The following is a 15467-nucleotide window of genomic DNA, read 5'->3' as shown; positions in this document are numbered from 1 at the left end:
TTAGTAACAGTCTTTTGATTATTACCTATTCTTTCATCTCTACAATAAACAAGATTGTCATTCTCGCTCCCGACTTGAAAGATGAACGTATAACACACACACACACACACACACACACACACACACACACACACACACACACACAGGTGATTGTACCTTTAAAACTTGCTAATTGATAAAGCATGTCAACAATCAATTATGCTGCATCATACAGCTAACCATTATAATGTTGCTTTGTACACTTGAGTATGAGTGGTTGTCTTCAATATCTTCAATACATTTCGCGGATTTTCCCCTAAAGGTAACATTAATTCTTGCCTTTTGTGAAGCCCTTTTACATATGAAGTCTTGTGTAATTTTGATTTTTGCTGCCAAGGGACGTTTTTATATGACCATATCTGTTGATAGTGTGATAAACAGAACAAGAGGTCCATTGGACCTGTATCGCTCACCTGGTTTTATATTTAAGTCATTACAACTGAATGCATTAGTACATCTTTATATGAAATTTCCTCAAATCCAGACAAGATCTATGTTCTAACCCAAGTGGGACCACAATATCTGACTTTCAACTAATCAGGGGCCTCCATTGAGTTGCCATGTTAACAGGTTTTGATATAAGTAATATGTCATATTACAAGGTGTAATTAGACAATACTTTAATTTTCATTCAACTATAAGCTTTTATAAACCTAAAAAACAATTTTTACTAATTTATGAAAACTACATCATAGAATATGATAATCTAGCTGTACCATTTCTTAGGACCGCAGGGGTCAAATCAAACTCATTCAATTAAGAAATGTTTGCAGGGAATTAGGAGATATTAGCGTCTTAAAACAAAATATTAGATAATTTTCCTCTTTTGGGCCCGGTCTTCCTAGCCCCAGGGGTCGAACCAGTCTTATTTATTTAGGAAATGATTGCCCTCCCCCAAAGTTTCAGAGCAAATTTGGTTGAAATCTTCTGGCGTTTAGGAGGAGATGCGATTTAAAGCAAATATAGCTAAGTTCCCCTTCAGGGCCCTTCAAATTAATCTCATTCAATTAAGAAATGATTATTATCAAACCATGGGTAGGCATTTGGTACGCTTGTTACTCAAAAATGATGGTTCGAGGAAAACTAAGTAACACATCAATTGCACGATGTGCAAATTGTTTTTTATGATATGTTGTATAATATTGCAAAGATTTCAGATCCAATAAGATGTATTTTCAACCTGTCTGATTGTCCAGTAGGAGCACTTGATTCAAACAAACAAATAATTGATGGAAGCGTATTACTTTAGTAAATAACTATATCTATATATAATGTAAGCAAAGTAGCAATTACAATATTGGGGGCAATTTTGTCTAATTTCCCAGGAAATAATACTCTTTGTCAAGGCATGCAACATTAAACAATTAAAGTAATCATATGGCTACTACTAAAATCTAACACCGATGTTAAAGCGTATTACTTCATCCGGCTGGTCGCCGAGGGCTATTTATAATAATAAAAAAAAGTTTTGTTGTTAAAAGTATCAGTTTTTTTATTCAAATGAAACCCTAATTTCAACACCTATTTCGAAAACGATTTTTTTTACTGAAAATGATGAAATACTTCTTAAAAAAACATGACAACACAATCCGAAGTTATTATTATGCGACATGTGATAGAGCTAGAATAAAGGTTCCATAAGGTGCAATACATGTATATACAATTAATACAACCAATACAACTTAGAGAATGTATCTTCTCGGGCGCTAACCGAAACACATATGTATTCAAATATATAACTGAGGAGATTCCAGAACAGCGAAATCCATGGTGAAAATAAATCGTGTACAGAAAATGTTCCAAAACGTCCATACGAGTTAAGTGATTTGAGAACGCATATTCAAATATTTAAAAAAAAAAGTGTTCCAGAAAGCGTATTCGAAACAAGATGATCCAAAAAGAGAATACGGACTAAAATTTTCAGCACGGCATCTTTCTTGTTGCTTGTTAATATGAGGAAAACAGTATGCTGTTTCAGTCATAGTACATTGATATGCTGAAATACCTTATCTGGTAAAAAGTAAAACATGATCATGATGAGGTCTGTGAAATCCAGCGTAGAATGTCGAATATCCGATAGGAAACCCTGGTCAGGTAGTTATATGTTAAATATTCCTGTCCCTCTACAGGCTTTCCATTGCGTTTTGTACATGCAGTAAATATAGCCTCCCCATGATTTGTTTTAAATATAACTGTTGCGTAACTGAGCCGGGAACTACCATTGAATCTACTTGCGAGCATCCATCCAAAACTACCGTTGACCGGGTAACGCAGTTGGTTAGGGCAACAGTATAATGATCGGAGGTCCAAGGTTCAAATCCTTGTANGTAGGACTCAGGTGACCGTTAAGGCCCATGGGCCTCTTGTTTTGTTTATTTAACGTTCCGCAAGGTATGGCGGTTTTCTTTTCTACAAAGATTTATGAAAGCTGTAGTCATGCTGAAAAAAACCACTTAAATATACGTAATTACACAAGCAGTATGGGGATCCCAACATGCTGTATCCGTCACCCAACATCTCATATTGTCTTCAGTTATTGGACACGAAATTACCAACATTAATTGTGGAATCCGAAAAGCATATTGCTGATCAGGTTGCCGTAAACGTATGGCTTAAGTACTCACAACTAAAGTCTGATATGGGTAAGTTCTGTTACCTGATATTGTTCAGATGAAAAGACAAAGGAAAAGGAACAATGAAAGCACTCCTTGAAAAGTTCTGTGACGTTCCTCCGGAATTTCTTCCCCACAGCTACATAAATCAAGATATTGATACTAGAATTGATAGCATACAGCGTATTGACTATCATTCCGTAGTATTTCTTATCGATTCCCTCGGACATTAAGTTCGGAAACTGGTTGAAAAATCCGAGAGTTTGAACCACACCAAATACGGTCATGATGATGACAAGACTTTGAGAGATGCTGTCTTTCTTGGTGTTAGGTGAATTGACTACCCCAAGTTTCTGACGCATTTTTCTCATTTTTGCCAGTTCCTTTATGATAAAAATGTTCATTATTAACAAAACAGCGAGAGGAACCACAAAGTACATCGCACCATATATCCATACCAAATACACTTCCTTGTAGAAATAACCTTCTCCGAATCCTGTATACACTATCTTGTAACATGTTAAAGATGAATTTACGTTGAAACATGTAGTTTGATTGACAGTTGTTGCTAATAAACGAGGGATGTTGTAGACGATAGAACAAAAGAGGATTCCACATAGGACAGCAATGGTCTTTCCTCTGCTTCTGTAGTTGGCGTACTTCAGTGGGTAACAAACGGCGATATATCTCTCCACGGATATGAACACAAGAATGTACACATTACATTGCTGTAACGTCATCATTATGTAATTTATAACGGAAAATCCTAAACTGTTAAGCACATTTATCACAAGATCAAAGTCAACAAATTTCGATAACAGCATAGGACATGATAGAGCAATGAGACCTATTGTTATCATTGTGATATCGGAGAGAACCAGGGCACGGAGAAGAATGTTATTCGTGGAAGCCATTTCCTTTTTCCATAACACTATGGCAGTCAATATGTTTCCAAAGTATCCGAAAAAAATGACAATCGGCAAAACTATTCCGTATACAACAAACCTGCTATCCGATATTTGACCTGTACTATTGGAGATGTCATGGTTATCCGTTTCGTTGCTGCTGTTCAAAGAAGAAACGTTTGAGAAAAGCGACCCGTTCATTGTTGTTGCGGTATAACATCTGCTTCGTCGTCCTGCGATGTTCGGGACAAATAGGAGTCTGTTTGCTGGAACCCTAGGTCGTTATATACAGATGATGTGTTGTCCTGTGCCTTAGTTGTGACAAGCAGATGACTTCTTTCAAGATGATAAATTCAGAGGCATTCATTAGTTAATTGAAACGTTAAGCAATGTCGTTTAGCTGTATTAGTTTTCGAAATTGATCTGAAGGTTATTTATTGAATGTTCGGTTGTTTAATTCCCTGGACATGTTTGTGGAATTTTTTGTTCTCTTGGTCTCGATCTGACCATATTAACACTTAACACACGTAGGAACAATTTATACAATATTCGCTGTCGTAATTTTAACCTCTGCAATTTTTATTTAATTAATTGTTTTCGGTATCTTGTATATTTGTATTATTTAGAAGTGATTTGTAAGCGTGTACAGGTAACATATCACTGTCGTACGATAAAGTAATGAAGAGGAGTCTGGGGTGTTTTATATTTCAACTGATGGATAGGTATCTGGCAAATAATATAAGGAATTCGTGTTATCCATAAGGTAAGAAGTGGCGTACAACTTCCATGCATGCATTAAAAAACTAGTGAGACCATGTTACGCTACCAAAATTGGCACGCTTCTCAAATTGGTACACGGTCAGAAAATGGTTCGAATAGTAATTTAAAAGTAAACTTGTGTGTTTTCCTCTGATGGTATAACAAAAGAGGTATTTCTAAGTGTTTCCACCGAATAGTTTTGTTTTCATCGACATTTTATGAGTAAAAGATGACTTTAAAGTAAAAAATGTCAGGGGTTAATTATGGGCATGTTTAAATGTTGATTTCTGGTCCTTATAACCGGATAATAGATAAGTGTATGCATACAATTTTAGTTAAGTATGATATTTAAAAAGGCAAATTATTGTTGCAAATGGCACATCACATAGAAGAAATAAGAACAAGTTTCACAGTCTGTAATATGGGGTACCAATTTGGGTTCTAATCGTGGCCGAAAAAGGGATGAAATCTCACTCCGAGTTTGGCGTTCTGTTTTTAAAGACAAATTACTTGACTACCCCAAAACTTTTCCTTAAAATAAACAATGAAGGGTATTCTTTGTCAAGAATCAAGAAACATTTTTAATAAGATTCATTAGTTTTGAAATATGTGATATCAAAGTTTTACTTTCTACACAAACAATGTAAGTATTAAACGTGTCACAACGTTTCAAGACTGACTGGTCCTTTGTCAAGCTATGACTGAGTGAGCGATTTGTGTTATTTATCTGTGCAACAATGTGACGAAATTGTATATTTTTCATGTCACTCGACCCGAGACATTTCACCTATGGATAGGGAGCGTATACACACTGCATCAGATAGGTTACAGGTAGGGTTAAGATCTCTTTCAGCACCCCAATGAGACCACTGACAACACCCAGACAATTCCTGGTACACCCCAAAGATATTGTCAGCAGTCATATATAGGTGAAACTGGGAGGAAATTTGGTACACGTCTGAAGGAACATCAAAAGGACGTAGAGAAAATGAGCAACATCGCATTGACCAGATCCACACGCAAAACATCCGCCATCCAGTACAATAAATCGGCATTAACAGATCACGTCAACACCCAAAATCACATAATCGATTGGGACAATGCCAAGATAGTTGAAAGGGAACAACACACAAAAACGAAACAAATCAAAGAAGCAATCAAAATCAGGAAAACTCAAAACAGAAACAGAAACGAGGGGGACACCAGCTGAGTCATCTGTATGACCCGATACTGACATAACAGGGAAGGGGGCGATATCTACACCCTACTTGTAACCTATCTGATGCAGTGTGTATACGCTCCCTATCGATAGGTGAAATGTCTCGGGTCGAGTGACATGAACAATATACAATTTCATCACATCGTTCACTCAGTCATAGCTTGACAAAGGGACCAGTCGGTCTTAAAACGTTGCGACAAGTTTAATACGCCCATTGTAGGTGTAAAAAGTAAAACTTTGATATCATTAGGAAACATTGTTTTACCAATTGCGGTCGCGTGGTGTTATACCTTATCAGTTCAGCCAATTATTATTTATGGTTCGATATAATGACTGCATACTGATTTTTTATTTGTGAATTGGCTTTTCTAATTGTTTGTATATGTTTTAACGTTTAGTTTTTAATGGTTTCTTACCATTTTAAATGTATTATTATAGATATGCAAATCGTTGGTAAGTGAGAGTTATGTAATATTTGTATTAAGATGTTCATGAAAATAAAGAATGAAACAGACGTACATCGAAATGTAATCGATGACATTACTAGTATCACTTAAAGCAAGTTAATTGAATGCGATATCATGCTAAAAGTTTCAATAATGCCAGTACTATAAGAATGTCAAGTTAACAAGTAATGAAGCGCCAATATTGAAACATTTTACATGTCAAATTAGAAAACCAAACGAAGAAACATTTTCTCCACCATACGACCATATCGTCCATTAAAAAACTCATCAGAAGTACTTAAATTTAAATACACAGTGAAATGGAAAGGGTGATTAATTAAAGTCCTTTTTAACATTACAACTTTACAACATTTGGATGAACAGATCGTTTATTTTTGAAGTAAATATTTCATGTAAACCTAGCCAAAACATATTCTAGCTACAAGGTAACGATACGCCCCAGTGTCTAGTAGTAGGACGCCGGCCTCGTGACCGAAGGGTTGCGGGTTCGAGTCACGTCACGGCACTGTGTTGTACCTTTGAACAAGAGACTTTACTCCACTTGTTCTATTCTACTCAGCTGTAAATGAGTACGTGGTTGGGCAGTGCTGGAATCGTTGAATGCTAGCTGTGAGCGCCTAAATGCAAGCACCGGCTGTTGAGAAAGGTATTGGCTGGTTACAAAGGCCCAATAACCACAAATAATAATTTGTTAACCGCTTTGAGACGACCAATGACCTAGGTTATGCTAAAGCGGTATGTAAGAACCTCGAATTATTATTATAACTACGTAATAACTGTATACATAAACCGCATTACCTTGTTAATGGCGCAATTGATTTATCGGTGCGGACAGACTTTAACAAACAATATATTTTTACAAACAAACACAACAATATAACTTTAGTTACCAAGTGAAACTCATCTTAAACAGTTGCATTCAATTCCTGAAGCTGGAAAGCTCACTTAAGCGATATTCCGTGGATGGCTTGGTACATGGAGAACAATGAAACCACGTCTTAAAAAGGTCGGATACATTTTTCCTGAATTTCTTCCCCACAACAACATAAATCAGAAAGTTGATACTGGAGTTGATAACATACAGTACATTGACACATTTTATGAACATATCTTGATCTATCCCGTCGTCCAGAATGTTCGGGAACTGGTTAAAAAATCCAAGAGTTTGGACAACACCAAAAACAACCATGATGAGAACAAGACTAAGAGTTATGCTATCTTTCTTGGCGTTAGGTGAGTTGACCACGCCCAGCCTTTTCCGTATGTTCCACATCTTTGCCAGCTCCTTTATAATTAAAATATTCAATATTAACAGAATCGCAAGAGGAATAACAAAGTATATAGCACTATATAGCCATATCGAGTACACTTCCTGGTAGAAATAACCGCTCCCGAAATCTGTGTACAATAATGTATAACAAGTGAAAGAGGAATTCTCGTTCACACACGAAGCTTTATGAACGGTAAATGCTAATATTCGCGGGATGTTGTAAGCAATGGAACAACAGATAACTCCACATAGGAGAGCGATAGTTTTTCCTTTACTAGTGAAGTTGACGTACTTTAGTGGATGGCAAACGGCAAAATACCGCTCCGCAGACAAAAACACAAGAATGTACTCGTTGCATTGCTGTGACGTCATAACCAGATAGTTCAAGGTAGAATGTCCGTGTATGAATATGGCAGCAGTCGCCTCTTCATTATCTATTAACTTTGTTAACAAGAATGGCAGAGATAGAACAATGAAAATTGTTGTTATCATTACAATATCGGAGAGAACCAGAGCACGGAGAAGAATGTTATTCGTGGAAGCCATTTCCTTTTTCCATAACACTATGGCTGTCAATATATTTCCCAGGTATCCAAAAAACACCACGACAGGGAGAAGTATTCCATACATAAATGTCTCGTCATTTAATACATCCATGTGCCCAGTCCCGTTGTCAACAGAAACGGAAGTATTTGTGTAGATTGATACGTTCATGACTGTAGCTAATTCGCCTCGAGTACATTTGCCTTGTTAAAGACATGCATTCCAGAAGCCGCTCCACCCTGTCTAGTTTTAGGTGAATTAGGTCGAACCCGTTTGCAAATGAACACAACGGCTTGGGGAAACAATGATCCCATTAAGGGTTATAATCTGTGGTATCGTTTGCTTATCATTATATGCCATCAGAGGTGGAAGATACGATTTCGACGGGCATTGATGAAATTGACGAGTTGTTAGTGGACGTATATTCATGTTATTAACGATCCAAAGAGCCGTGGGTATAGACATAAATATTAAATGAGTGTGTGTTGGACATTAAAACCTGATATATTGTGGATGACAGCGGAATATGTTGTCTCGGAGTAATATTTGTAAAAGACGTCATAGTCTAATTTTGCTGGTCAATACATATGTAAAAGATGTGGATTAATTAGGTTGCCTTACAATCATCAGCCCATTTAGCTTAGTGGTAGAGCATTGGGCTGGAGAGCCAAGGGTTGCGGGTTCAAGCCCCAGCGACGGCACTATCTTTATTACTATTCCTCTCCTATAACACACATATTTTCATTTCCACTGCAAGTTTTTCTATAAGCATAACCCAGGGGAAATCTAATCTCGTTCAACCAGACTCTTGTTGTCTGCGCAAGATACGCCGAACAGAGTATTTAGTCAAACACAGTGCTATCGTTTTGTGACATCATAACGAGGCTTAGCAGGATTCTGGTAAATTATTTCATTGGTCAAAGGTAGACACACCTTTTTTCAACTTTTTAAGTCAGAATTTGAGAGGCACAAAATTGCATTGAATATTTTAATTTATGAAAACAATTACCTGTACAAGCATTTCTGAAGCATCCGTGTTTTCACTTTTATCGAGAAAAATGTAAGAAAATGCTTCAAATCTCAATGATGATTGCATGTAGTCTATTTTCATTGGATTTTAACAATAATTTATGAAGCTAACAAGGCTATTAATAAGAGCGCAGCTCTTCTTGCGCGGAAGGCGCAAGAAGCGAAGCTCTTTTCCGGTAACATGTGTACGAACAATTGAAGTTATGGTATCGTCCAAATACTATGCTTCCAAAATCCTTCGTCACGGAAGTAGCTAGAGTTACCGCGGTCCTATTTTTACGATGCTGTTTAGCTTTGCTACACATTCCCAAAAATGTCTTTTTATTTGAGAATTTTTTCTGTGGTTATGTAAATTCATGACATTAAAAATTATAGAAACTGAAGCTTCTTTCAAATTTTCAGTCTTTTCTTCTCTCCACCAAAACCGGAAGTATATAGTAACTGCCAAACCAGACGGAAATCCGGATATGTTTGGGCTATTGTGATTCTCTTTGTACACGATTTAGAGGGATCAGGCAAAGTATATCATGTCGGAAAATAAAATTGGAATTTAATCACCAATATACTTAACTTTTATAATAACAGATAATAACAGTTGATAAACAATACATCTTCAAATATGAAGTCCCTCTACTGGGCCTCACTCTTTCCGCAACCTTACGCTGAGGCCATAGACGGGGCAATTAAATGCAACAGTACCAAATGCATTTTTTTTTTCTCTTGAACTGCATAATTCCTTCGAATGCTTTTCTTTACTTATTATTAATTTTACATTTATCGCTATAAAACGATAGATAATATTTTAAACAATGTTAATTAGAAAATAAAATTGAAAAAACAGCATTTAGACGCTTCTCTCGTTTCAGGCAATGCCTGTTTTCAAAATGAATGATTTTGCCCAGCAACAGATTCAAGTATATTATAAAAAAAAAAAAACAATTACAGGTACATTTTGTATGTATAAAAAATGGGTAATGTTATTACTCAAAAATTATAGTATACTATCGAAACAAATGTACGTGCTGCGCTCTCTCCAGGCCATGCCTGAGTCATATTACAGGTCAACCCAGATTACCTGAGTGAGAAGCAACCTCAGTCAGCCTTGTTGGCTTTGTGCTCAGTTATGACTTATTCAGTGGAAATATATGGCATTATTCTGGAGAATTGACATTTTCTTCAATTTTTCTCGATAAAACTGAATACACAGATACTAAAGGAATGCATGTACAGGTAAGTTTTTTTCGTTAATTTCCTTATTCTTTGAAATGTTTTAACGGCGTTGACATAACGTCCGGGAACGAAAGTAAAAACACTGCCCTCTGGTGATGGTAATTCTAAAGTACTGTGTAGGGTTATGACGACAGTAATTTGGTCTGCGTCATTTTGAAGCTTCTCCTTCCGCTTCGAATAACGTGAGATAACCATTAGAAGCAAACACTTCGGAGACTTCACGCTATTCCAGGAGTCTCGTTTGCATTGATGACACAGACACTTCAATATTTAGACCAATAGTATGCTTTACGGCACGACCGTTAGTGAGGGCGGAGCCAGGTTGTAATTGTATCGGACTATCGGTACTGTACTCTTTCAAGCATTGAGTGATGTGAAATTACTAAATCAGACTTACATGTATAGCTATACAGTGTATATTTGTCTTGACTTTGAGTTTGATGGAAGACTGAAAAAACTTGTATAACTAGGCCTCTTGAAAACTGTCGCTGAATCAGAATGAAATGCGTGTGAACATAATTAAAGATCGCAGCTGGTATGGTGAGGGAGTTAGAAACCATTTGAGTAAACTGCATTTATACATTTACGTAAAATAGGTTTTTATCAACAAGTTACCATGCTACCTTTCCAGGTTGGTCTTGTTGTTATAACATGTCTTAGTAGTTGATATATGCTACACATTTTGAAAATTGACAAAATGATAGGATATACTTCTATTTAGCTGAATTCATAATGAAATATATATATATATGGAATTTTGTCTAAAACTTATACAAAATAACACAAGAATGATTTTTGACCAAGATTGGTTAAAAATTGTCTTAGGTTCTTGAGAAGTCAAACATGTTAAAAGTTTACTAACACAAAAATAAAGAAATGGATGACAAAGTTTCATCAGGAATTTCCCTGATTCAGACGAGTTAAAACGTGCAGTTAGCGTCTGACATGTCACCCACCGCACTTATATATATATACAAATGGAATTTGCTACATGTATTTTCTTAGGTAGTTACAAATAAATTTCGCTTGAAGTCTCAAGAGTCATTTTCATTGAAATTGGAGTCAGTTTCATTTATTGCTTCTTCAAATTGAATTGCTCGTTTTACTTCTGTCATTAGCGACAGATAAACACATGAAATAATACCATTTTGTTGACAGCACATCACTAGGATGCACTCCATCATACAAATCTTTGTATGATGTCTTCACAAAAAAAAAATATATGTATTCTTTTTCTACCACGTTTCTTTGTGGAACATAACAAAAGGTCGCGATCCCATCTCACAGGTGTGGTAAAAGCAAGTAATGCAGAATTAATAGTTTTTGCTGTCGTTACAATGTATTGAAATCACGATTTTTTTCAAGATAAACTGATGAAAGACATGTGAATTTCACACAAAAAATTTCAAGTGACTGAAAATAATTTCCGCCTTGGAGTATGATGACATGACATTAATTAATGTGAGAATGCGAAAAGTTCATTAGACTCGCGATCCCAATTTAACTTTGCACCTCTTGAATCCATTGCAAAAATCAAGTGCCGCATATTCTACAAAGACAATGAAATAAAACACATCAGGATATATATTGTAAATCATGTATAATATCATAGTTTTCTGATATCCACGAAAAGATATACAGTACATATATTTAAGCATTGAACTGTTTTGTATGGTATTTATGATCTATTTGAATGACACAGCTTTGCAAGCAAACAACATTATATACAGTTATAGAATGGGTATGAGGGAAATAGCACATTTATGGTCCCCCGAGGTGAAAAACTATTTCCCAATCGGCGAAGCCGTCGAGAGGAATAGTTTTGTCACCAAGGGTGACCATAAGTTTGCTATCTATAACTGTTTTATTATAACGAAACAAATTATTCACCCATTTAACAAATGAATTTATCTATTCATTTCCTTTTACAATTTCAAAGACTGAAAGAGAAAAATACAATTGGAAGTACTGTATGCATCGTCGTTGATGATATCTTTATTTCTAGCATTCAAGAAGTGTTTTTATAGACTTTGTGTAACAAACATAGTAAAATCATTAAAATGGGTAAGCCTTGAAGACCGCAGAAAACAAAATAGGCTATCCATGCTGTTTAAAATACAACATGATCTAATAGACATAGATCGGCAACAATACCTGACGCCAAATGATAGCTGGACCAGAGGTAAAAACCGCTTCTACCAAGAAAGGGCTACAACAGACGCCTTCGGCCAATCATTCTTCCCAAGGACCATCAGGGACTGGAACCAACTACCAACATCAGCGACATCAGCCAACACAGTTGAAGGATTCAGAGCTGCCCTGAAGGCATGCTCTGCTAAAATCTAGACAGTAACATCCTGTACATAATTTTAATTGTATACATATAGAGAACGTTTTAATGTAAATAGCCAAGAGAATACTTTCTGTGTTGTCCGACACTGCGCAAAGTTCTCGCGGAACCAAATACATTCATTTATTGAATTCGGTTCCTTACCTGGAAGAAGAAGAAGAAGAAGAAGACTGAATCTCATAGTCACCATTGTATTCCTACCATATCTAGATCTAGTCCTGGGTTTTTTAAAAGAGCTCGCTTAACCCTTCTCGTCGACGCTTCCGGCATTCCGTTCTGTTAAATAAGATTGAAGTGAATTCACTGCAGTCTTTATAACAGCTTTTGTATTTAAGCTACGTTTAGCGTCCACAATCTGCTGTAACTCCTTTTTACAACAACAAAACGGCCTTCATCGGTGGCCATTTTCACTGTTGTCATTTGGTTCTGAAAATGTGACGTCATGAGCGTCACGGAGAAGGTCCCGCCTACCAATGTTTCCATTGGTTGAAATCTTATAAGCTCCGCCTACCAATGTTTTCATTGGTTGAAATCTTATAAGCTCCACCTACAAATATTCATGAGGGAGTAGTCCTCTTTCTGGCAGGGAGTAGTCCTTTTTTGCAGGGATTAGTCCTAATTTGGGCAGGGGGTAGCTCTCAGATGGAGATATTTTAAGTGATTTAAGGGAAATAGCAGATTTTATCGTATTGTTTTTATATAGGGAAAACTCAATAGAAGTGTAATAATGCGCGCTAGCGCATTATGATTTGTTTGCTTGCAAAGCTGTGTCATTCAAATAGATCATATATACCATACAAAAACAGTTCAATACTTATATTTATTTTTTCTCTTCCTCTAATGTTCTTTTTTAACTTATTATTGTATATCTAAAATTAAAATTAAAACAAATGCCCGCCTTATCGACAGTCCACACAATTTCGTTCAATAGTTTGAACAGCGTATTGTCGCGTGCTGATTGGCAAACAAAGAAGTACTTTGAAATTTTAACAAACAATTTTATTCCACAGTTCAGTATCAATACAATTGCGTATGATATGTCTATAGGGTGATTTAAGTTTATCAATATAACTCTATATACTCAACGCGAAAAACGCGAACATATCAACACCACGGAAATTTCCGTTTTCACAGTAACTACTGCACTGATCATCTATATCAGTAGCTTAAGTTCATCTCTCATAGACCGTACCTTTTAAGAGGATTGATAATTGGAAAAACATATTTAACAGTGAAATATATCTGATATTTTTTACATCACAAAAATACATAATTGTGATTCGAGCTGGCAATGATTCTGAAATCAATATATCTAATTCTATTGTCGTTGATAATTATTTACGCGTACATTTACTCAACGCGAAAATACGCAAGTGTTTCCAGACCACTAAAATTTCCGTTTTTGCAGTAACCACTGCACTGGTAATTTAGCTCAGCAGCTTTAGTTCATCTCTCATAGAATTGTACCTTTGAGGATTGACAATTGGAAAAACATATTCGACTGTCAAATATATCTGATATTTTCTACGTCACAAAATTGATCAATCGTAATTTGAGTGAATTCTAATAAATGTCTGCATTTTAATCGGTGTCCTGTGAGATTACACGCCTTTGCTATATCATGTTACGAACTATTATCCATTAACTGGGTTCAGCGCCTTGTACACAGGCATTCCCTAGTGTGACGATAGGCTATACCATTAATATTATTAATACGAACAATGCAGGCGATTACAAAACTCCATAGGAACAGCCTACAATTATTCATGGCGCGATATCCAGAAAAGCGTCATAAACAAAGGAGTGTTAATGTCTAAACATGCAATACTACTGTGATCAATCTGGTAAAATGTTCTACACTGTTTAAGTTTGTATTTAGATTGAACGAAATTTATTTAAAAAAATAACGTTTTAGTGGACTACGCCTCCACTCTGTTCTAGGTGTTATGCATGCGTATTTTATCATGTTACTATGACTATGTTATATGACTCGGGTGGTGGATTTCTTAGTCCCCGAAGTTTACCGTAACATTGATGACCGCAAATATTTCTTTTAAGTTGTGACACAGTTCATAATATCATTTATTTATTATACATTTGAAATTAAACCAGTTCTGCTTCAATTGTTTGAGTTTCACAATTAAAAGGATTTTTTCCACATTCCCCTCTGTTTCAACAGTTAGAGTTTGGTATCTGGATATCCAACCGTTAAGGCCCCTTGCACCACCGATGGGCCGTAGAGGAATCAACCAGCTGTATTTTGCAGAATAATCAAGATTTTCATATACAAACAATATATAAACATGACCCTCAAAGATATGTTTTCCAGTTACTAAAACTTACAGAGCCGGAGCTTTTTTGAAATATTCACGATGGTTTTGCATCATTAGGCATACTGTTCGATAATCAAACACACTATCATGCTTGAAATCAAGTCGTTGAATATGGATTACCTTTTCTTTTTTTCATTTATTTTTTTGTTAGGAAACATATTTCTTATAGTCAACGACCGTCGTGTATCTTGTGTCCGATTTTGTGCTATAAGCTAGCTTTATGAATATATTTAAATGGCATCTAAATCTTTATTTCAGTTATAATAATGTTGTCCGCGTCTAGAAGTCGAAAGATTTCGTTTGTGACCATACCCACATTTGATATTATTATATTTTAAGGCTTACTTTTAATGAAACGTGATGTAACAAATGATGTGCTGGTTGCAATGGCAAAAACACGTGGCCAAATAATGTACTTACTGCAATGGCAAAAACACGTGGCTAAATAATGAACTGATTGCAATGGCAAAAACACGTGGCCAAATAATGTACTTACTGCAATGGCAAAAACACGTGACTAAATAATGTACTTACTGCAATGGCAAAAACACGAGGCTAAATAATGTACTGATTGCAATGGCAAAAACACGTGGCTAAATAATGTACTTACTGCAATGGCAAAAACACGTGGCTAAATAATGGACTAATTGCAATGGCAAAAACACGTGGCTTAATAATGAACTGATTGCAATGGCAAAAACACGTGGCTAA

The 15467-nt window shown here is 35.9% G+C and overlaps 1 protein-coding gene across 1 annotated transcript; it reads right to left on the bottom strand.

Moving 5' to 3' along the window:
- Window positions 1-6920: 6920 nt before the first annotated feature.
- LOC110458201 (G-protein coupled receptor daf-37-like) lies at window positions 6921-7928 on the bottom strand. Its single transcript, XM_021509805.1, has one exon. The coding sequence runs from the start codon at window positions 7926-7928 to the stop codon at window positions 6921-6923; it is 1008 nt and encodes a 335-aa protein (XP_021365480.1).
- Window positions 7929-15467: the final 7539 nt, after the last annotated feature.

This window comes from Mizuhopecten yessoensis, unplaced genomic scaffold, assembly GCF_002113885.1.
Source record: "Mizuhopecten yessoensis strain PY_sf001 unplaced genomic scaffold, ASM211388v2 scaffold9501, whole genome shotgun sequence".
In the NCBI taxonomy this organism is placed as follows: Eukaryota; Metazoa; Mollusca; class Bivalvia; order Pectinida; family Pectinidae; genus Mizuhopecten; species Mizuhopecten yessoensis.
This window is presented reverse-complemented; position numbering and strand designations above follow the sequence as displayed.

What these genes read in the sequence shown, in the direction of transcription:
- LOC110458201 (XM_021509805.1), bottom strand. Translation starts at nt 7,928, where the DNA reads ATGGATGTATTAAATGACGAGACATTTATGTATGGAATACTTCTCCCT.